At 46.7% G+C, this 25,047-nt stretch overlaps 1 protein-coding gene across 4 annotated transcripts in view; it reads left to right on the forward strand.

Annotated features, from left to right (window-relative positions):
• Positions 1 to 25,047, forward strand: part of SPATA7 (spermatogenesis associated 7) — a 466,226-nt gene that overhangs the window by 307,213 nt on the left and 133,966 nt on the right. For all 4 annotated transcript variants that reach the window (XM_069637949.1, XM_069637946.1, XM_069637948.1 and 1 more), the window contains one exon: positions 20,466 to 20,584. In XM_069637949.1, the coding sequence (XP_069494050.1) occupies positions 20,466 to 20,584 (119 nt within the window). The remainder of the gene's footprint in view (positions 1 to 20,465; positions 20,585 to 25,047) is intronic.

The following is a 25,047-nucleotide window of genomic DNA, read 5'->3' on the forward strand; positions in this document are numbered from 1 at the left end:
AGGTGATGTGCAGGACTCGATGGGCTTCTGGGGTCGAACCTCTTCGCACTGTGTGACGAACTTGTAGGGTGAGGTTTCTGCAGGTGAAAGAATATAGGGGTTAATGGTCTGGGTTGTGTAATGCCTCTCTTCCTCTCTCTCCCCAGCTTCTCCGTAGAGCCCCCTGTCAACGTGCTCACCTTAGATAGGTGAATGCTGGACTCTCCATCTGCGTCTGATGCAGGGCGCTGTTGCCAGTTCCTTCACTGGTGAAACATAGGCTTCTTGGACTCAGAGGACCGTTACCGTCGTTAATAGCATGAGCAGTGAGTTTCCAGACACCTTTTTAGTCTTTATAGTCTTTAGAGTATTTAGGTGCGAGGCAGGACTTTGTATGATGCTTTTCTCCCCTTTTGCTTGCAGGACTCTTGAGGAAGATGAAATAAAGCGCCTGGAAATGCGTGAGTAAATGCAAGCGCTCTAGCTGTTTTTTCCCTTGCAGCGTAGTTCGTGTTGAAGAGGCACTGGAGTATTTGCAGGCGTTCTATTGTGAAGAGCGCGATGAGCGTAAGTAAATGCCTGTCTAATGTCTCTTCTTTTGTCTTTCAGAAGTTTGTTTGCAGCGCCGGAGTCCGCGGAATGCCCGTAAGTAAATACAATGCTTTTATCTCCGCAGGCGGCGATGCAGCGTGAAGAATTCCAGAGTTCACGGAGTGCCGTTAAGTAATGACAATGCTTTTGTCTTCACAGGCGAAAATACAGCGTGCCGAAATGACCGCAGCCGATGGATCAGGTGAGTAAGCACTGCGAGTTAAGACTGCCTTGCTAACCTGCTGTTTCTTGTCTCTGCAGGTGCTGCTGTCGACTGGATACAGGAATGGTGAGTATGATTCTTGCAGATTCAGGATCGAAAGAAGAAAGGCTGGAACAGACTCGGTGAGCGTTCTGCTGCAGATGCAGAATAACGCGAAGCACGTTTCTTCTATCGGGTGTGGTTTAAATAGCCTTGGAGTGATGAGGCGTCTTCCTCCACGGCCCCGCCTAGGTAAGAAAAGAGTTCCAGTTCTAGAAGCTTTCCATGCTGAATCCAGGGAATGGAGCTGCCCCACCCAGGTACGAAAGTAGTTCCTGTTCACAGAGGACTTCTAAGTGGCTGGTAGGTAAGCAGCATGGTCTGCTGCAGGTAAGTCCACCCAAACATCTGCACACATATTATGAGCCCGGCGCGTCCAGTGCCGGGACCGATGATTCTGATGAGCCTGGTGCCACCGGCGCCAGGACAAGGTCCAAAAGGTCCCCGTGGGGACCGGCTGGTGCCTAGGATTAGGGTTAGGGGCCTGCTTCCAAGGACGTTGGGCTGGTCCTGGCTCCTTGGAAGCAGTGATCATGACAGTACCCCCCCTCAAGGCCCCTCCTAAGCGTGTCTTCTCCGGGGGTTTTGGCTTGTCAGGGTGATTCAGATGGAATCTCTTGACCAGACGAGGTGCGTGGACATATTCTGAGGGTTCCCAAGACCTTTCCTGGGGACCGTATCCTTTCCAATCGACCAGATAGTATAATTTAAATCTGGAGATTTTGGAGTCTAGGATGTTCTTTACTTCGAATTCGAGTTCTCCGTCTACCAAAACGGGTTCTGGGAGTTCAGTCAATCGAGTTTCTGGTTGTACTGGTTTTAATAAGGAGACATGGAATACTGGATGTATTTTCATATGCGTAGGCAATTCCAATTTGACTGCCACCGGATTAACTATGGTAGAGATGGTGTAGGGTCCAAGGTATCTCGGGTTGAAGGTGCGGGATCCTTTTAGAGGCAGGTGCTTAGTGGATAACCAGACCTGGTCTCCTACTGCGTAGTGAGGGGCCTCTTTACGGTGTCGATCTGCTCCCTTTTTGACTTGAGCTTTAGCTCTTTGCAGATGGGCAGTGGCTTCCTTAAAAGCACGGGTAATCTCAGAGTGTAAATGATCCACAGCTGGTGTTTCGAATTCTTGGGGAGGATCCAAATTAGAGGGTCTAGGATGATGTCCATATAATAGGAAGAAGGGAGTCTTCCCGGTTCCAGAATGAGTCGAATTGTTGTAAGCGTATTCAGCGATCCACAGAATATCCTTCCAAGGGTTTTCAGTTTGTTGGAGAATGCAACGCAGATATTGCTCTAGAGTCTGATTAGTCCTCTCGGTTTGTCCGTCAGTTTGGGGATGGTGACTGGTTGAAAGTCTTACATCAATTTGGGCTAGACGACAGCAACTTCGCCAAAAGTGGGAGATGAATTGACTTCCCCTATCGGAGATTAAAACCGAGGGAAAACCGTGTAACCGAATGATGTTTTCTAAGAATTCTCGGGCCAATACCGAAGCCGAAGGTAGGCCAGGCCCTTCAGGGGAATGAAATGAGCCATCTTGGAGAATAGATCCACGACTACTAAAATGGTATTATACCCTGAGCATGGAGGTAAGTCCGTGATGAAATCCATGGACGGGGTATGCCATGGACAGGGAGGAATATCCAGAGGGTGTAAAAGGCCGGCTGGTTTCTCCTTCTGACTTTTATTCTGGGCACACACACCGCAGGAGATTACAAAGTCTCTAATATCCTTCTTCCATGATGTCCACCAGAAATGTCTTTTGATCTTTTCCATGGTTTTGGTAATGCCAGGGTGACCCTCCATCAGAGAGTCGTGATAAGCGGAGATTACTTGTTTTTGTATTTTCTCACAGGGCAAGTACAATCGTCCTTGGAAATATGGTAGGCCTTGATCCACTGAGAATTCTTTTCCCTTTAATTGCCAGTCCTGCAAATCGGCCGGAGTTAGGAGTGCCTTGACTGCAGTCTTGATGTCTTCAAAGGATTGAGTGCTGACTAACCCCAAAATCCTTTGTTCTGGGATTATGGGTATTGGTTCTGGATTGGTCAAATGTTCATCTACTCCCATCCGAGAGAGGGCATCTGCTTTTCCGTTTTTACTGCCGGGTCGATAAGTGATTATAAAGTCAAACTCAGCCAGAAACAGAGCCCAGCGAAGCTGTCTGGAAGACTGAGCTTTGGCCGTCTTCAGGTATTGTAGATTGCGGTGATCAGTCATTACCGTGACTGTGTGTCTGGCTCCCAAAAGATAATGTCGCCAGGCTTTAAAGGCCGATCTGATGGCTAAAAGTTCCTTGTCTGTAATGGAATAGTTGATCTCGGGAGCCGAGAATTTGCAGGACCAAAAGGCTACAGGATGTAATTGGTGTGTGACTGGATCTCTTTGTGATAAAACTGCCCCCATAGCAAGACTAGAAGCATCCGTTTCCACGATGTAGGGGAGTTCTGGGCGAGGATGTTTCAGAACAGGTGCAGAAATGAATTTTGCTTTTAAGTCCTGAAAAGCTTGTTCTGCTTCAGTAGACCATTCAAAACGTTTGTTCTTTTTTAACAGAGCGGTGATGGGCTGGACTATCCGGGAGAATTCAGGAATGAATCTGCGGTTAAAGTTAGCGAAACCTAACATGCTTTGAACTCCTTTTACCGAGGTTGGTGATGGCCACTTGATGATTGCATCGACCTTCTTCGAATCCATATGAACCCCATTAGGTGACAATATGAATCCCAGGAACTCAACTTCAGTTACGTTGAAAACGCATTTTTCAAGCTTGGCAAAAAGGTTATGTTGACGCAGTCTCTCGAGAACCTTTTTAACGTGTCTCTGATGTTCCTCTTCAGATGATGAATAGACAAGGATGTCATCAATGTAGACAACAACACACACATCTATGAGTTCTCTAAGGACATCGTTCATAAAATACTGGAAAGCGGCAGGAGCGTTACAAAGTCCAAAGGGCATCACTTGATATTCGAATAACCCGTACTTGGTGCGGAAGGCCGTCTTCCATTCATTGCCTTCTTTTATTCGTACCAAGTGGTAGGCTCCTCTGAGATCTAACTTTGTATATATACATGCTTCTTTGACTTGGTCCAGGAGTTCAGGGATCAAAGGTAACGGGTATCTGTTTTTAACGGTGATTTGATTCAGAGCGCGGTAATCTATACAAGTTCTAAGGTCTCCTTCCTTTTTCGGAACGAAGAACAAAGCTGAGGAAGCTGGAGACTTAGAAGGACGGATAAACCCGTTAGCTAGGTATTGGTCCAGATATTGTCTGAGGTGAAGATTCTCTGGCTCGGTGAGGGCATACATCCTACTGCAAGGAGGAGTTGTTCCGGGTATCAAGTCTATTTGACAATCGTAAGACCTATAAGGAGGCAGGGTGTTAGCTTGATCCTTTTGAAAGACATCTTGGAATTCCTGGTAGTCGGAAGGTAATGTAGGAACCTCAGAAGAAATTGCCGCCACTGAAACTTCAGGCCGAGGATAACAAGTGGTAAAACATTCTGGAAACTGAACCGTCTTTGCTCGCCAGTCGATCTGAGGATTGTGTTTCTCTAACCAAGGGATTCCCAGAATGATCTGGAACTGAGGGGCCTTGATCACATCGAACACCATTTTTTCCCGGTGTCCATCTTGGCTTACTAGCGTCACTTCTTGGGTGGCATGCGTTAATGGTCCGGAGGCTATCTCCGTGCCATCCACTGTAGTAATGACGTCCTTTACTGCCTTAGGGACAAGGGGTAGATTCATCCTTGATGCCATTTCACGGTCCACATAATTGCCGATTGCTCCGCTGTCGATGTAAGCTTGAATTGCATGCAAACGATCCGGACGTGCTGGACTAATGAGGACCATGGGCACCACGAAATGCGAGGTCACGGGACAGATCTTAACGCTCGGCAAGAGGACCTCTACACTTGCCCGGCTAGGTCGTTTCCCTGCTCAGAACTTGTGGCACTGGTGTCTGCGGCTCCTACAGCCTTCTTAGCTGGTTTCACTGGACAGTCTCGAAGAAAGTGCCCTGAGTTCCCGCAATAGAGGCATAATTGCAGCTGTCTTCTTCTTTCCCGCTCCTTTTGGCTTAAAGGACCTTTCATCCCCCCTATTTGCATGGGTTCCACAGTGTCCGCTCCCTTAGTAGGAGTCTGTGGTTTAGAAAACACTCGGGTATCAAATTTAGAGCGATCAGCCTTCCTGTTCTGTAATCTGTGGTCCAATTGGACGACCAAGTCAATATAGTCTGAACATTCTTGTGGAGGGTTCACAACTTGAGCTAACACATCCTTGAGCTCTCCACGCAGGCCTCTGTAGAAAAGCGTTATTCTCTTGTCCTCGGGCCATTGAGTTTCCACTATGAGTCTGTTGAATGAGGCTATATAGGTCAAGAGGTCATGATTACCCTGTCGTAATGAAAGAAGTTCATTGTCCAAGGCCTGCCCTTGTGCATGTCTTGCAAACAGTTTCTCCATACTGGACTGGAAGGCCTGGAAATCATGTAGAACCGGATCATCCTGGGTGACTAAAGGGATCGACCAATCTGCGGCGCTGCCACTGAGATAAGAAAGCACGAAAGCCACTTTGGTCTGATCTGTTGGGAATGCAGCTGGTCGACATAAGAAATGTAAGCGGCACTGGTTGATGAACACTGCATATTTCTTTGGGTCACCAGAAAAACGTTCGGGCGGAGCCAAGGGCACATTACCAGGTAGATTGATTTGCACTGGATTTACAGATGGTGCAGAAGGATAACTTCCTCCTGGAGCGGGCAGAGGTGTCTGTCCTGCCTGCGTTTGTAGCAATTGCCTAGCGAGGTCCTCTGTTCGCTCCTTGGAAAGTATTAGTTCTCTTCTTAGAGAGCTTGTTTCCTGACGAGCTGCATGTACTTCTGCTCTTAATTCCCCGAGCAACTGGGCTAAGTGATCAGTGTCTGAGGTTTCCATTGCGCCTGGGTAGGAGTTTTGCGGTGGGCTTCGCGTTCTGTAACGCTCACCTGATTCCCACGGAGGCGCAGGTCGTGGTAGGAAGGTGTCTGTGAATCGAAAGGTGATGTGCTGGACTCGATGGGCTTCTGGGGTCGAACCTCTTCGCACTGTGTGACGAACTCGTAGGGTGAGGTTTCTGCAGGTGAAAGAATATAGGGGTTAATGGTCTGGGTTGTGTAATGCCTCTCTTCCTCTCTCTCCCAAGCTTCTCCGTAGAGCCCCCTGGTCAACGTGCTCACCTTAGATAGGTGAATGCTGGACTCTCCATCTGCGTCTGATGCAGGGCGCTGTTGCCAGTTCCTTCACTGGTGAAACATAGGCCTCTTGGACTCAGAGGACCGTTACCGTCGTTAATAGCACGAGCGGTGAGTTTCCACACACCTTTTTAGTCTTTATAGTCTTTATAGTCTTTAGGTGCGAGGCAGGACTTTGTATGATGCTTTTCTCCCCTTTTGCTTGCAGGACTCTTGAGGAAGATGAAATAAAGCGCCTGGAAATGCGTGAGTAAATGCAAGCGCTCTAGCTGTTTTTTCCCTTGCAGCGTAGTTCGTGTTGAAGAGGCACCGGAGTATTTGCAGGCGTTCTATTGTGAAGAGCGCGATGAGCGTAAGTAAATACCTGTCTAATGTCTCTTCTTTTGTCTTTCAGAAGTTTGTTTGCAGCGCCGGAGTCCGCGGAATGCCCGTAAGTAAATACAATGCTTTTATCTCCGCAGGCGGCGATGCAGCGTGAAGAATTCCAGAGTTCACGGAGTGCCGTTAAGTAATGACAATGCTTTTGTCTTCACAGGCGAAAATACAGCGTGCCGAAATGACCGCAGCCGATGGATCAGGTGAGTAAGCACTGCGAGTTAAAACTGCCTTGCTAACCTGCTGTTTCTTGTCTCTGCAGGTGCTGCTGTCGACTGGATACAGGAATGGTGAGTATGATTCTTGCAGATTCAGGATCGAAAGAAGAAAGGCTGGAACAGACTCGGTGAGCGTTCTGCTGCAGATGCAGAATAACGCGAAGCACGTTTCTTCTATCGGGTGTGGTTTAAATAGCCTTGGAGTGATGAGGCGTCTTCCCCCACGGCCCCGCCTAGGTAAGAAAAGAGTTCCAGTTCTAGAAGCTTTCCCATGCTGAATCCAGGGAATGGAGCTGCCTCACCCAGGTAAGAAAGTAGTTCCTGTTCACAGAGGACTTCTAAGTGGCTGGTAGGTAAGCAGCATGGTCTGCTGCAGGTAAGTCCACCCAAACATCTGCACACATATTATGAGCCCGGCGCTTCCAGTGCCGGGACCGATGATTCTGATGAACCTGGTGCCACCGGCGCCAGGACAAGGTCCAAAAGTTCCCCGTGGGGACCGGCTGGTGCCTAGGATTAGGGTTAGGGGCCTGCTTCCAAGGACGTTGGGCTGGTCCTGGCTCCTTGGAAGCAGTGATCATGACAATTACATTGTATTTTCCTTCCTAAACAGTGGATTATCGAAACCCTCGACTTGAGGTCTGGTAAAGGCATGAAAAATGTATCAGGGGAGGGGGAACTCGCCCCTACAGCACTTGTGTAAGACACTCACAACTTATAGGGAGAAGATCTGTAAATACAGCATAGAATGGTCCAAATGCACTGAGGGAAAGTCAACTAAACCATGGCCACCATGCAGAAGTTTCTCCAAAGATGTGCAGCAGTCACTATTGACACACGTACAGGGTGCCTATAAGGGGAAGAAGTTAACAAAACGCATGGCCATATTCGAATTGTGGTGCGTGTTCCAGGAGGAGGACGCAGCGAGGCGTCGGTGGACGCTTAGCCAGCAGGAGGTGCATGGGGCTCATCCCTCTGCCCCTCCCCATGTCCCTCTGAGTGTAGCATCCGAAAAGACACATGAGGAGCAAGGGATGTACCCGTTGCAGGAAATAAGAGCATTACAGGAATTGAGAGCAGCCGAGGCGTATTCGAATCCAACATATAAGCCACCACCATACACAAAAGAGGAGTAGCTGAGAGACGCAGGACACCCAGCTACAGAACAAGAAGCAATAGGCGAGGCGCAGAAGGGCGCCAAGGAGGAGCTCGGCAACATAGCAACGAATGAGTGGATAGGAGGGATAGATATTATTGAAGCTGGAAGGAAAGACAGATGTGGAAGCAGCAGAGGCGTCAAAGTCAATGGAAGGTCTGAATGGGAGTATCAAAGCATCAGACTGGCTGTAGATAATGGATGAGTCAGATAGGAGGGAGAGGGAACGAGAGGGGAAGTTAGACAGAAGACAGAGGAGAAAAGAAGTTGGAGAGGGAGGGTAGAGAACAAAGGGAGGAGGAGGAAGAGGAGAAGATGGAGAGGGAAAGGGAAGAAAGGATTGAAAGGGATCACAAGGAGAGGAAAAGAATAAACGGGAGCTGTGGGATAGAAAAACAAGGGAAGTGGAAGAGATTGAGAGGTGAAGGGAAGTAGCAGAGCAGGAAAAACGCAAAGCGACAGAGAAAATGAAGTTGCAGGTGAACAGATTTGCAAGGGAACATGTGTACAGAGCGCTGGGCGGGCAAGCCGAAAGAACGATGGACACAACGGACGGTGGACAGGACAGATGACAGAGTTGGGGAGGTTTGGATGGCAGAGCCAGACAGCGTGACATCACTGGACAGGAGTGCCACTGAACGAAACGGTACAGGCTTAGGAGCCTGGGGCGGGGGCAGCAAGTATGACTCCAGGGATATTGACTTCAGTATGAAATCTAACACAGACTTGACCTCTAGGAGACTCAGTTTTGCAGATGATTTTTGCTTTAACTTGGGTTCAGGGTCTGACCATGAAAACAGGAACAGTATGGAAGAGAGGGGAGAGCACTGTCGGGCACCAGTCCATGGGGGCCAGGTGCAGACAAGCAAGTGACATGGGAGTATAGATCACACACAGAGGGAGCATTGGGGGGCTGCAGCGGCAAGCAAGCACCATGGTTAATGGACAACTTGATTAACATCGATGACGTAGCACCCTATGTAGAAAGACTTAAGAGACCTCCAAGGACGAAGGAACGGGGAGACAGCCCTAGCTTGTTCAAGGGGAAGAGAAAATATGACAGTGTTTGTGTACCCATACTGGAACCAATCGATGTGTGTGCAGGAATTGAGAGCTAGAGAGGGACCGACAGGTCAGACTGACTCGGGACACACATGAGGAGGAGGGGTTTGTGCAAATGCCGTTACTGGAGAGGGGAGGGGTGTGACCTCAGTACATACCATGGAAACATGCAGACATGGAGAACATAAAGTGTAGACTGCCCTCATTAAGTGTGGGGGCTGGGAAGTGGATTTACGAGATGGAAAGAATGACAGTGGGTAACCGGTTAGCAGTGGGATACGTAAAGGGACTACTAGTGGCGGTCTTGGGGGACGCTGCGGGTGACGTAGGGAAGAGGGCGGGGTTCCCTGGGGTGACAACACAAAACACGGCGCACAATGTTTTGCCGTTTGCCAGTTGTAGAATTGTATGGCGAGCATTAAGGACACAATACCCAGAAACATCAGACATTGGGGCAATTATGTCTTGGAAAATGAGGGAAGGTGAAGACCCTTTGCAGTATATTAAGGAGATTCAAGAGCTTTGGCGCGCCTTGAAACTCGAGAGCCATGGGATAAAACAGTAGCAATATTCTATCATATATATGCCAGTGGCTCCCAGAGCCCGTTCAGAAACACATAAGGAAGTTGATTGGCATGGAAGCAAAAGGATGGCCAGAAATACAGCTCACGATTGTTCACCATTGTAGGCTACGGAAGGAGAAGCTTAAGAAAAAGGCGGAATACAGGAAGGTAGACGAGGCGAAACTAGTACAGAAAAAAACTATCAAAGTATGCAATGGAGGGGGTGGTATTAACCAGCCCCCCACCACACAGGGGGTCACAACAGCCTCAGCAGTTCGCTCTGCCCATCTGAGGATGGTTAATGGGACAGGGGGGGAACACAGCAATGGTTTCGAGGAAGAGGGGGCCATAGAGAGGACCCAAGAGGGGTTTCCAGGAGAGTTTCTGGGTTATGGCCAGCAGATGCAGCAGGGCCCAGGGGGATTTTCAGGGGATTTCCAAGGGCATGGGAGAGAGCTGCCACAATGCTGGACGTGTGGGCAGTTGGGGAACATATTGAGAGCATGTAGTAGCAGGGGGATGCCGCAGAACTGGGGAGCACAAGGCCTGCAGCCATACCAAGGGAGGGGATCAGGACGACTACTATACACATGACCAGCAGCAGCAAGGACAGATACAAGGCACACACCAGCAGATGCCACAAGCCCCGGTACCACAGTTGCAAGCACCAGTACCACAGTATTTGTAAGCACCACAGGTTCGCTGGAACACACAGCAACTAGCACAGATACAGAGCAATAACGCAGCAGCACACGTGAACTCCATGGCAACAGTTCCTGTTAGACAATTGGGAGGAGTTACCATGATAGGGAACAACCCCTTCACTGGAAATGGGATGTCCCTATACCCTGAATAGGACAGCCCACAGACGAACTTGATGTGTCCCATCCTGTCGATCACACCCAGCCCTGCAGAGAAACCTCACATAGGGGTGGCTATAGGTGACAAAACAGTTTCCTTTCTTGTAGACACAGGGGCGACTAGGTCCTGAATACCGAAAAGAGCCTTTAAATTGTCAGGCGATGCCATAAACACTCAAGGATTCTCTGGGGCTCGGGAAGTGGTTCCTTTCACGGACGATATCTCACTTTCCATAGGAGATCATGATCTATCTCTACCTTTACTTTACTCTCGACAAACACTTGTAAACATACTGGAACGAGACATCATGAGCATACTTAACATGACTATTTAGTTCACAAACAAAGGGATAGTGTGCTCCACACCAGGAATACACATGCTCAACGTAAGAGAGATTGTCCAAGCTTTTTGTTGACGCAGGCTACAGAGGGTGGTTTCCGTGGATGTGGAAATGATCCAGTACGGGACTGACATAGATATTGCATGGCTCCCAGGGATCGCAGGGGAGGTATGGAGGGACCCAAAGGAGTACCTATTCAGGCCTGAGAACGCCATTGGACGAAGAAGAGGGAACCATAGTGCTAATATAAATTGAGGCAGTATTGTTAAGAGAGGATTGGTTTGTGGTACATGGAATGGACAACCTCGGACGTGCATGGAGAGCAGTGATTGCAGTGGCAGAAGTGTGCAGGTTGACCACCATGTCGGATGACCGGCTCTTTGGAGAAGAAAGGTTTGGAGACAGAGATGGTATTTTAAGATGAGTGTGACGTATTGGTTGCAGATACACTTATAGGGAGGTATCGCAGAGAATGACAATGGCGCTGGAAGTGCCACCCCCATTCTGTGAGGAGGATCTGGCTATGGTGCCCAGCACCCTATAGACAACAAGTCCCTATGATGTGTGGCACATAAAGAGCATAGTTGGGGTGAAGATCAAACTAAAACCAAGAGAAATTTCAGAGCACAACAGTCGGAAAGGCAAAGGGAGGTGGGGGGAGGGCAGATTCATGGCGTTTCATACAGGATTTAAGGCCTCTCAACCACATTGTAGAAGCAGAGTATCCTTTATTTGCAAATCCAACTACTATGTTGTGCATCATTCTGGCAGAAGCTGTCCTCTTCACACTCATTGACTTGAACAATGCATTCTTCTCAGTACCACTACACCCAGACTCCCAAGACTTGACCAGCTTCATGTATTGAAACCAGAAGTGGAAACATGCAAGACTTCCTCAGTGGTACGGCGAGTCACCATCTATCTTTAACAGGGTGATACAGATGGACTTATGCAATATACAGATGGACAGCACCTTGTTACAGTACGTGGATGACATTTTGATCTGCAGCAAGACAGAAGCTCAGTGCAGACAGGACTCGGTTCACATGTCAACAGTGTTAGCCGACAAGGGATACAAGGTGGACAAGGACAAGTTACAGTACTGTCAGAAGGAAGTGCTATACATTGGACAGACAATATCCAAAATGGCCGACAGATCACCCCAGAAAGAGCAGAGACAATACGCAAGACAGCCAAGCCCACGACAGTGAGAGAGATGCAACAGTTCTTAGGGCTGTGCAACTACTGCAGAGCATTGGTCTTTGACTAAGTACATACACAAGGCCTCTGTTGGGCGTCCTCAAGGAGGCGCAGAAAGGGAACAAAACACTGACATGGACCACGGAAATGACAGAAGCATTTGACATGCTGAAAGAAGAAATATGCACAGTTCTAGGGATCCCAGACTTCAAAAGGTAAATGTTCCTGTTTTCGCACACTGACGGTGTAGTGATAAAGGCGGTACTGACCCAGTAATGAGGACATTATCAGTGCGAACAAGCTTTAGCAGCTGCCGCATTTGCAGTGGGGAAATCGGCAGCAATTACCATGGGGTGCACGCCCTCTTTGCGATACTGCAGTAGCCAAAGAGCACCTTGACGACACAAAGAGCATTAGGGTCCAAACTAATACTATCAAATGCATCTCTGAAGATGGTAAGATGCAGATTGGTGAACCCCAAAACTTTTCTAGCAGATGTCCTACAGGTAGGAGTCTATGCACACGACTGTACAGCAAACATGGAGCTGTTCAGTGCCACTTGCAAGGTAGGTGAGGCTGAACTTGAGGGGGGAGAAGTGCTCTTTATTGACGTGTTGTCAACAATTGACCGGACAGATGGGGTCAGGCATACAGGAACTGCAGTAGTAAGATTGAAAGAAGATGGAACGATTGAGGTAGTGGCAAGTGCATGACTATCATCCCATTACTCAGCACAAGCAGCAGAACTAGTGGCCCTAATACTACCACTGGAACATAGCCGAGAGAAGGAGGTGACCGTATACTGCGACTCCACCTATGTGACGTCCACAGTACATTCTGGACTGTCAAGATGGCCCAGAAGAGGATTCAGGAGGACAAAGGGGACTCCAGTACCGCATGCACTTCTGTTGGGTAGATTGATCAAAGTAATTACCTATCGAGCACGAATAGCAATAGTGAAGTGCCAAGCACACACTAAAGGGAAAGATTCCATCTCAAGAGGAAACGAAGCAGCAGACTTTGAGGCAAAGTGCACAGTGTATTTTGGGGAGCTATGGGAACTAGAGGGAGCTCCACATGCTCGAGAGTGCACAAGTAACATGGTACTAAAGGAAGGCTACAATGTATTGCCAGAAGCACAGATTATGGAACTGCAAGAAGCACATCACACAGTTGTTGGGTATCCAACACAAGTTCGCCTGTGAGTACCACCCGTAAGCAAATGGGGTAAACACAGCAGAACACAAAGAAAAATGTGCCGCACTGCTTGCCTCTTGCTGTGTTTGCATTGCACAATAAGCCTGGGTCTGACCACCATTAAATGCCTCATGAGGTGGTGACAGGACGGCGCACGCATCTCCCACTGGCTACTCCCACAAGAGCACTGAAAGACTGTGAGAATAGTGCAGATGTGTTAGGACAAGAAATGCATAAGTATATTACTTATTTGATAGCGCCTCTTATCGCTCGCCAGATACGACACAGGGGGGGCCCAGAAGACAGCGGAGAGAGCAACTGCGACAGCACACAACTCTGGATTAAAAAAACCCAGTCAATGTAGGGGTATTATAATTTTAAGGAACTCTGTGAGGTTTTGGAATGTGACACAATGTACAAGACCCCATATTGTTGAACAGGCGGCAGACCATGCTATCAAGCTAGGGGGAAGTCTGTCTTGAACCACCTCGCAGACATCAAGCCCTACAAAGCAGCAGCCTTATCTGGCAATGATACAGGGTCAAAATTCAGCACCTAGGAGAGCTACAAGCGGGTTCTGAACTTACATGACCAAGTGGAGGACACCCAATGGTCACGCTCTGCAGGCAACAGATTTAGGGACAGGACTACTCATCGACTTAGAGTGAGGGAACACTGTCTGTTTTACTTTTCCGTATACAATCGACGAGTAAGCCAATGTACTGATTGATGATTGTTCATGTTGCCCAATGCCCACCACCCAGATCATTTTTCAAATCAATTTGTCCACACTGTAAGAAGACCCAGTAGATTCAGAGCACGATCTCCCGGAATGTATTTCCTTGCCTTTTATAGAGTATTTAGCCCAAACATTCCCACAGCTCAAGCACGGCGACCCTCCCATCATTGCAACATTGAGAGACCATTCAGTAAGGGCAGTGTGGGAAGAAGTGTTAGTATTTGCCATAAACAATTATTTGTCCATGGGGCTTAAAGTGTTACTTAAAACACTATTTCTTTGCATATTTCGGACTGGCAACTATATATATCTTCAGGCTGCAAGGACCAGCAGCGTAAGTAAAAATGTGAAATAATAAAAAATGTAGTTTTGTTGTCTCTTTATTCCAATTGGAGTTTTTACATTTATATTTTGGAGGATTTCTATTGTTGCTAGTGCTACCGCTGTATCCTCTACTAACATTCCCCAACCCAAGCAGGTGGAACCACCATGTCGGGTAGACACGAGAACACTGCTGATACGGTAAGCAGAGGCAAGCGCAGTGTTGACAGACATGAACGGGGTAGACCTGTATCTCACCGGCACTGCTCAAGTGTCTAACATGTAGTACAAATACATATCAAAATGAGGGAAGGAAACCACCAGGGAAGGCTGTTATGTCTGCTCATGAATCCCCTATGCCACGAGTGCCTCCAGAATGTTCATAGCAACTGAAATACCGGCAACCAGAGCACAATGCTTGATGTATTGCCCAATGGTGTGACTACTCAAGGAAGGTTCCAGGGGAAGACAGCAACATTGAGATGGATGTCCAGAGCAACATTCCCGTATGAAGATAATTACATAAAAACATTAGACGTGATGAACAATTATTGGCAGTAAGAAGAAGGAATCAATATATAACTGATGGGCCTGACAAGGGAGAGACAAAGACAGTAGCACTGAAGGAACTGCCATGATCATGGACGAGAGTGAAAGACAGGAGGGGTGCCTGGATGCTGGGAAAGGCGACAGATACTTCTGTACTGTGAAGATGGATGGATGGAAGGAAGGATGGAGTGGTAGGGAGCAAAGCCCTAACCCTGGAACAGTCACTAGTGAACAAGACACAAGAAGAAAGTGACAAGTGCCTGAAGGAATGGGAGGCGAGTGCAAAGTTACTGTTATGGGTGGAGAATGAAGCGGGATCGATGCCAATAATGCCACTGAAGACTCAAGCACTGTTATCAGAATAACGGTGGAGTAGAAGTTGGCTAGAATGTCGGATGCACGAGTATAGAGAAACACTCAGCCATGAAGATAGGCACAGCAGTACTGATGGACCACTACTGGGCATGCGGATCGAAGGCATATGAGAAGCTGCCACCAAAATGGGAAGACTTTGTCTGCTGGTACATATCAACATGCCTTCGTTGGTTGTGCCACAGAAAGATGTGAAGCTCGATGAGTTCCTGAAAAAGAAAACCCCAACCAAAGGAAGAAAAGGTCACTGAAGGAGGGACAGACAGACAAGAAGGAGAAGCCTGCTCAATTGAGCAGAGTAAAGAGAGAGGGGAATTACTTCTCAGAAACATCAGAAACAGTACTAGATGAAGTGCCAGCAGAACACAAGTTGTTCATCAGGACCCAGATGTTCTTTGCATCATTAATACCATCCGTACAGACATAAACAAATGTGAAATGGCTACAGATTACCCATTGGGAGCGGGTGGTAACAATAAACTCCACAGTCAATTAGTTCAACACAATAAAAGAAGCGCTCCAAGCAGTAAGGTTGGTGGCAATCCAGAATAGATACCGTCTGGATCTGCTCACAGCTATGGAAGTAGGAGTTTGCGCAAAAATTGGGAGTTCCTGTTGCACGTTCATACCTGCCAATGACGAACACAATAGTACCCTGTCGGAAGCAGTATTTCAACTATCCCAAATGCATGCCAAAATGGAGGAAGAAGCGAAAGGAAAAGGAAAGGACCAGAGCTGGATAGCATGTATATAGTCATGGATGCCATAGCCGTCAGATGGACTAAAGGTGATCATGGGAGCACTGGTACTGGCAGCCGTGTCAATGTGCGGGATATAAATCTGCCTCACCAAGTGTAAGAAGACGGCAGATGAAGCTATAGGGATGCAGGTCTTGATGGATGTGAACATAGGAGGAGCAAAGGACGAGATTGTGGCAGAAAGAGACAAGCTCAGAGCGAGAATAGCGACATGTAAACTGTTCCCACTAGGAGCAATGAAGTTGGACAACCCATTTGATGCAAAGTATTATGAGGGAAGATGGGTGTGGTGCAACCCATTGGAGTATGCTCTTATATGAACTGGTACTTTAATGATCACACATTACTATGGGCACCTCGGAGGAATAACAAAGATATGGCAGCCAATAGCTAAAGGACTGACTTATAGGGATGTTTTAGACCGGTCGACCAGAGGTGGGGGACTGAAGAGGGAGTCAGGATCCTACCACCCCCTCCCCCTCCCATCAAGTTCATGACGAGACGGAAGGCAAGAAAATATTGCAACCACCCATTCTATTTCGGACGAATCCCAATTGCACCAATGATCGATAGATTCATGGAGCGGTACCCTCTCAGCCAGCCATACAAACCAGGTGCGGTACAAATCTATCCATACGTGAGAGAGGACCTGGAGACCATGATCGGAGACGCCTCTAGGAACAGTGTGGACTAAGCACCAAGAAGCCATGTTGCTGACATCATTAGAGACACCACGACATAGCAGCTTTAGGCATGAAGCACACATGGAATCCGCACTGCGTGACACAAATACACACACGAATACATGAAGAACACGAGCGTACAGCTCTATAGCTAGAGGACAGACATACATACTGTCATTGCTTTATTATTTAGTCATGAGACAAATGCAGTAATGCAGAAATCGCAAGGCACAACAGATTCTGGGCGAGCTTGCTGATGCTTTAACGCTGATAGTCACATGGCCATGCAGGAGCAAATATGGAGCCTGAGCACGCCACGTATAGCAACGTATCAAGGACCATAGCATAACATGGACAATGTAGAAACTGCATTATAATGGTTATAGGAAAACTACGGAAGGCCTCAGGCCACCCATGGACGTCATTTAGGGGTCACCAGGGGTCGCAACTGCGACCTCTGAGGTCGCAATGGAGACCTCTGTGGTCACCCTTGCGACCTCTGTGGTCACCCTTGCGACCTCTAGGGAAAAAAAGAAAAAACTTTTTTTTTTTGTATTTTTTTTTGTAATGCAAGGTCATGGGATGTGGCCAGCACCATGTTGCTCTTTATTTCTGGAGTGGCTGGCTTTCTTGTTAAAGCCCCTTAAAAAAAAAAATTAAAAATAAGAAAATGAGTGTCACAAGTCTAACACTTTCAGCACTGACCCTAAATAAGACAGATTAGGAATACCAAATAATGTGTCTTTCTTGAATTCTATGCAATAATTGCTCGACTCATTAAAGGTTTATTTCAGGCACACTTCAGGGGGTGAGTCTCTGATTTAGTCTGTTCTTAAATGCCTCAAATCAGCCTTTCATCCTTCTGAGGTTGATAAATGAGTACCAGCACAGGTTGGGTGATAATGGGTGTATATTTTTTCTATATAAAGCGCTTAAGCGTAAGTGCTATATAATAACACATCATTATCATTTGGTTATGGACGTCTGCTTGCATTCACAGTAATTTGCTAATATGGACCTATATACACTGATCTTAACGATACATATGGCGATCCATTCTTGCATGAAATGTACATCACATTATAGTGATATCCTAAACATATTTTTAGTAGTGTACAATGCTATGTGATAGCACTTCCTGTTTTGTCAACGGGTGAAAGGTCGCATTCCATCGCATCCCACGATATCATTTCGGGGTGGGGTCAAATGATATCCCTTCCTGTGATGTCACAAGGGGGGGGGGGTCAAGGGTCATATGTCACTTCCGCTACCCCTGGCATTATGGTGAAATGACGTCTCTGAGGCTACAGAGCAGGAGACAAGCTAAACTGTTTCAGGCTGCACAGCGAGCACGATGTGAGACAAGGCGCACAGCCAAGGACAAGAGATAGACATTCCAATCCCCACACGACGAAGTGACAAGCTGTGAAGACATGGAATAAATCCTCATAATTCAGAGCTACAGAGCTCAAATATGTGGTCCCTAGACACGTGATGCAGTCGAAGCAGACAATGGACAGTGATTGGCGATGGGAAAGGAGAGCTGATCCCAGGCAGCTAGACGCAAGCTGCAACAAGAGTGCAACAAAACATGTTACAAGTGCTGCGCTAAACTGGACACTGTCTCATTGGCAAGGTGGTATACAAAAGCTACAATACAGACACATAATCGTTCCCATCACCTTGAAAAGGTGCACAGTGAGCTGAGAACGCTTTCTGGTCCCATGCCTGCAGATGTCGGCTCTAGCCAATCGCAGCTTGGTACCCTAGGGATGGGTAGCAACGGGCAAGAACCAATGGTAATCCCAGTACTCTGCAACAATGTAGTAGATTAGATTTTGAGGAGGGACACGCCAACCACCTGACATGTAGGAGCCAATAGAATAACATCTAAATGTACATGTATAGGTAATAGTGTCCTCAGGACCCAAGCCTCACCTCCGTTAGGGTTTTGGAGAAGGGCCCAAGTGATGACGGAGTAAACACACTTTGTGGGGACAAAACTGGCCTGCGCGTCATTTACTGCGTGACATGCTGAAATTTCTCTGAGTTCTTGTATTGATGCCTGTTGTTTTTGGCTGTAATAAACCGCAGTGAAGTACTTGCCGTTTGTCTGAGTCCTCTGTTTATTCTGGGGCAGGAGTTAGGCCCTCTGAGTTCACGGACCTGCAGCATCACTCTGGCATACCTGGGAGTCTGCCCCTAACAGAATTGCCCAGCTCTTTGCAGATGTTTAATAGCTTGGCCATGTTGCTAGAGGCCGCAGAGACGCAGACTTGGACAGGACAGAGTTTCTATTGCCTTTGGAGAAGGCAGCAGGTCAGTTTGTCAGAGGATGCGCCCGAAACCCTCCACCTCCTGAGAGAGAGAGAGAGAGAGAGAGAGAGAGACAGAGAGAGACACACAGACAGACAGACAGACAGACGCGCAAGTGTGTCGCAGAAGAGCCCAGAGGTGGGATTAGAAGCATCCTGGTGGATCTAGAGGCAAGGAGAGAAGAGGAGTGGTCAGCCCACTCTGGGAGAAGGAGGGCAACCTGGCCAGGTGGCCTGTAGATAGTGGCCACAGTCAGAGGCCAGGAGAGATGGAGCCTGCAGACGAGGCATTCAAAGGGGGAGTAGGCCTGTAACTGCCTCTCAACTTCACTTCTTGTAGAATGAAAGGGATGCATAAAAGAATCACCCCTCTCCTTTTCCCATTCTTGTTTGCCATGATCCCACTCAAAGGGGTCTAAGCTCAGATAAACTCCACCTACACCCTGCTCCTTTCTCCCAGCTAGCTTTGACAGAGCTACAGCCAAGGGCTCAAATCATGTGTGGGTGCTGGGGGCACACCGACTCCACCGCTGGAAAAACCATAGAAGCAACACCAGTTCTGTGGCTGCCTCACCTGGGGTTAAGATCCATCACTGCTTCACCCAGGCCAGTCGCTGGTCAAGCCACTATCTTGGCACCGTGGTGCAGGCACAGTACAGCTTTGTCTCACCAATTCTAGGCTTCCCATGCAAAATAAGACTACCTCACAGACAAACTTCATCTCCTCAACCACCCTAATTATCGCGTGTGTAGGCTGCACTGTCTTACAAGTTACTTAAAAATCCCCCAGTGTCGGTGGGCAGCTACTAGCTGTTTGAAAGCGCAATCCTTTTCCACACTCTAGGCTTCACATGCAGCCACTTCAGGATTGAACATAGTGTCTCATGTTTAGTGACCGACTAAATTGGAACATCCTGTGTTTATGCTGACCTTGCTCCTTGTTAATTCACTGTAAAGAAGTCAATCAGGAACAGTGTTTTACTCCTCACATCTGCATATTCATCTCAGTCCCAACCTGACATTCTACATAAACGAGCAAAAGTCGAACCTTTTCAAAGAATCAGTTTTTCAGATGAATATTTGATACGTACATGACTTGTATTTACTTTTCAGCTTTTTTGTTAAGTTTATTTTTTGGGGAAAACCACTTCCAAGCAGACATTGATAGCCAATGTGTTTGATTTCCCAACACTAGGAATGTCTCTGTTCTTGGCCCTTAGACAAATCAGACCATAACAGCAGCTTTTTAGAGATAAAGGATGTCAGACTGGTGGGTCTACCCTCCTTGCGAGTTCTGCAAAGGAATTTTATATGGTCTGCAACTTCTGTCGGCATGAAGGAAAGTGGTGAAAGTCTCTATCCCTAGAACCTTATAACCTTCCAGATGTGGGACTTGTTTTGTGTGGACACCAAATACTGAATGAATTGGTATTTATTGAGAAGTTCAAGAATTGTCATTATCTACCTGCACTTAAACCAGTGTTGAGTTGCTAGCTACTTAAAATGACATTACCAATGTATATGAAAATATTTGTAGATTAAATAACAAAGAACGCATTCCCAAAATCAGACCAGCCATATGATGAATATTCTTTTCTATAATGTTTTCAATGAATGATGTTCATACGTTTAGTTTAAACTGTGGCATTGTTAATACTGATGTATGTGTTTTGCAGAACCAAGATACAGAGTCTGTGTGTACTTCTGATATGGATGAAAGGTTGGATTCATGCTTGGCTGCAGAGAATCGAAAAGCGCCAAATCAGGCCAGCAAGCCCCAAAGCACTTTACCCAGGTACGTTTTTTCACTGTGACAGAAATCCACATAGATGTGTTTCTATTGTTTAATAATTTGAGTGTTTGAGCATAAATACCACTTGGTAGTGCTTCAGAGTACCTTGACGCATGAAGATAATTAATATGTTACATTCTATGGGCTTTAGTCACTGGAGAAAGTGCACATTAAATCCCTATGCCAGAAGAAAAGATCTATACCTATTGTACTCTGGTGTACATTTTCTTAACTGTAAAGCTGCCAAAATGGTGTACATGTATATTGTTGCTGCCTGCATTTAGTGAGTAAAACGATTAAATTGTAAGGAACGAGAGTTCTCAATTGATTGTCAAATCTGATTTTCAGTAGAACGAGTTAACTGCAGTCTTTCCTCCTAGTTATCAACAGGACGGTTATGCTGCATAGCAATGTATTGATGTAATGCACAGTTGTTCAGCAATGGCTAATTATTTATTGCGATACACGTCAGAGATTATCATTACATTTGAGGTACTTTTCCCTAATGCGTTCACGTGTAGCCATGATGCATGTTTAATTCTGCATGTTCAGTATTTCCAATGTCCATTAAGCAAGTATTTATTTTAGGTTTCTTAGGGTAGACATTTACCTAAGCTATTACACCAGCTATTCCTTTTCTTAGGATGTCATTTCAACAGGGTCACATCTGTCCCATTGGTCGCCACAAGGCTAGCATTGTCCTTTGCTTAATGGATAGATGGCACAGTGACTTGCTGCATAGTGTAGTCCAACGAATCCAGGATATGCGTCCCTTCTTCACAAAGGGGAGCCATCCTCTTTCAACTAGTGAGGTGAGCCACTATGCAAGACCCTCCCTAGGGGACAGGGCAAGCGGGATCCCACTCCCACTGGTTACCCCCGACCCCTTTCTGAGGAAAAGGAATGACCAAGTAAGGATTCCCCTTCACCTCCCCTCATTTTACAGTCCCAAACATGTATGGGTTAAATGGGAGCTGAACAGGGTTATCAGGTGCAGGGCCCCTTTAAGGTGAATGGCTTGGTTTCAGAATAATATATTTGACTACTTCTTTGTAAAACTGAGGACCAATGGAATCTTCCCCACCTCCCGGGCCAGAGAAGGAATGAGAATTGGTCGGAAAGTGAGACCCGTAGCACAGAGGAGAGAGCCTCTCCATCACAGGAGGAGCGGATTCGAGAAGCGACTCAGCCTATGGAACGCTGCCGCTTTGTTTAAGGCTGAAGTGCACGGCAGGACAAGGGCCGCTGAGAAAGGAAGAAACCTTAAACCACCTGACACTTAACAATGCAGCGTTCCCCCGCCACCAAAGGCAAGAATTGGATTATGGAAGCCGACCGGGCAGTCCTCAGTCAGGACGAGGACACGAGTTTGCACTGGTCCACAAGAACAACTCTACAGCCAAGCCACCACCACTGGAAAGGAGATATGTAGCATTGCACAAGTGGTGGGTGGAGTGCGGTGAGGCCACGCCATAGCCCAAGTGGGGCTGATAACTAAAAGGCCCTAAAAGGGCTGACGAAAGTCAAACTGAAATCTGAGATGAGCAAGCCCACTGCACATGTGGACTTATGACAAGAAGTTCCCAGGAGTGGGTGACAGAAACCGTAACCAAAGCAGGGCTGAGGAGACCTGCAGCTCATACTGGACTGTGCACCAGAAAACCTCAGGAGGGGCAAGAGAAACCATAACGGAAAGCAGGGTTAAGCCGGCATGTGACCCATGTTGGACTAAGTATCAGAGGACACCTGGGAGGGGTGGTTTAAGGAATCTCAATAAAAACAAGAACCAACATTGGGCTAAATAAGCCAGTAGGCTATCCAAAGCTAGACATGAAGCTATCAAACCAGGAGTTAAGAGGAGAGCAATGTTGTGTAAACATTGACCAATATAATTCAGATGAGCCTGTTATGCGTAGCACTTTTCCCAGGAGGGGATACACTAGAGGCTGTCTTAACTAGCTAGTAAGGAGACATTTTTCCAACAAGGACTTTTGAGAGATACTTTGTTTGAAAATTGGAGCCACGAAATCCAGAGCTGGAAAAGACGCTTGAGAACTCTACAGTGGGGTCAGAAAACATGGCAGATGTTAGGTAAGCTTAGGTTTTATTTATTTTTTTAAACACCTTATTTATCTGTTAAACACATGGCAACAACATAACTTATTCATAACATCAGAGGTTGAAATTGGAAATGTACTATATGTACAGTACTAAACAGTTCAATTATAATACAAAAAGTAGTTACAACATATATCCTAACCTACTATACAAATCCCCCATCCTATTGTAGCTATCTGCCACATGTGACAAGACATCACAAACGCACACAAACAACAAAATATAGTATATCCTAATAGACATCTTTCCTGTCATGTCAGTTATCTTTCGCTCAATAAAACCTACACTAAACATACAGCTCATCAAATGATCCCCAAATCGCAGAGTAACACTCCTCACTCTTTATTTCTAAACATGACTTCCTCATAATCAGATAGTATTCTCAAATCCAATAGCCACCCCTCCACTTTCGGGTTTGTCCTCCTTTTCCGTACTTTTAAGATTTGCCTTGCTGCCACCATAAGCACTCTGTTGATCCATTCAGCATGCTCCCGAGCTACCACATCTCTCTCCTTATTTGACGAGAGAATTACTGAACAAGGTGTTCTCTGTAGTATATCCCCCAATAATAAGTCCAATCTATCCAGGACAGCATTCCAGAAGTGAATCACCCTTGAACACGCCCACAACATGTGCAATAAGGTGCCCCAGTTGCAACCACAGCCCCAGCACTTGTCATCATTCGACATGCCCAAACCAAACATCTTCGGTGGACTCCAGTACAGTCAGCACAGTATTCTTTGCTGCATATATCGTAGGCCCAAATTCATCTTCGATTGCGTGCCAACTCTCATCAAGATATCCCACTCCTTTACTGTTATTTCTTTACCCAACTCCCTAACCCAAGTCTGACGCAGTTTCTCCCAAGCACTCACATAAAGTCCATCCTTCGGCATCAGTTTCAGGTATGTCTACCATACACAGAGAGGATTGAATAACATTAGACCGTTGGATGACGCCATGAAAGAGAGACCAACATCCCATGTCTTTCAGCAAGAAGGCACTCCAGGTCCGTATAACGCTTCTGCTCTCTTCCCCCTAATCCAAAAGACCCTCTAAACTGCTCAAAAGGGACCATCCTTCCACACATCACAGATCCTCAAAATACCCCTTTTAGTCCAGGATCACCAGCACAAGGTCTTGTTATCAATCTGCAGTCCCATGTTATGCCATACTGATGCATCGTAATGGAACCATACATTTTCTACTCTGGCGGCCATACAAATTCTTAAGATCTCCTGTAATTCCCATAGTAGGTAATCTAGCAGTTGATTTTGGTGTCTTTCCCATTGTATAAACATTTTGCAAAGCATATGGTGAGAATTTTTCCTTTTTATAAACCTTCCAAATAGGCATATTATTGTCCCTCTCATCAAAGTATGGTGTTGATTTTTTCAGTATGAACCCCTTACAGTAACTTTCCAGATTAGGGTACCCAAAGCCCCCCTCCCGCACAGAACGTAACAAGACATACCTTGGAATCCTGGGCCTCTTTCCTTCACCCCCAAAAAAACTTAGACTTCATCATTGTGGCCAATGACCCTCTCTGTGAATCTTAATGGTATTGATTGAATAATCTAGAGAACCTTGGGGAAGAGAACCATTTTAATAGTGTTGATCCTTGCCCAAAGTCCCAATATCAATCAGTCCCATTTTGACACATCCTTCTACAGCACTGCAATAATTTGTGTGACATTATACTCAACCATTCTCTAAGTCGCGGACCAAATGGACACCTAAATACTTCATCTCCCCCACATTCCATTGACCGTTAAATTAATTCAAATCACTCCTAGGTTGTTATACATCTAATGGAAAAACCACTGTCTAGTCCCAGTTTATAATAATAATAATTAATTTGGCATTTATATAGCGCTACGAACCCTCAGGTATCTGAGCGCTGCTTATTATTACCCACGGTGTGTGGTGCTCATTTATCGACCTCGGAAGGATGAAACGCTGAGTTTGGCGCTGCCGGGATTCGAACCTGCGTTCGCAGGCTCTGCACTGATGTCAAAGCGAGCGCTCTACTCGCTGTGCCACTTGACCGGCTTGTGGCCGGCTTATCTTGTGGCCGGACAAACACCCCACTTCCTCAAACATACACGTCAGCCTATCCCCCCCGTTGTTTTGGATTAGACAATATGATGGTCATGTTGTCTGCATAACATAGAACTTTGACCTCAGTGTCTCCCACTATAAGCCCTCTAACCCCTTTTTCCTGCCTAATATAGACTATTAGAGGTTCTAATGCCAAGTTAAAAAGATAAGGCGAGAGTGGGCAGCCCTGCCTAGTACCCCTAGATAAAGCAAAGGAGGCAGAGAGTACTCCATTGACCCATACATAT

This window comes from Ambystoma mexicanum, chromosome 14 (genome assembly GCF_040938575.1).
Source record: "Ambystoma mexicanum isolate Mex_15411 chromosome 14, UKY_AmexF1_1, whole genome shotgun sequence".
In the NCBI taxonomy this organism is placed as follows: domain Eukaryota; kingdom Metazoa; phylum Chordata; class Amphibia; order Caudata; family Ambystomatidae; genus Ambystoma; species Ambystoma mexicanum.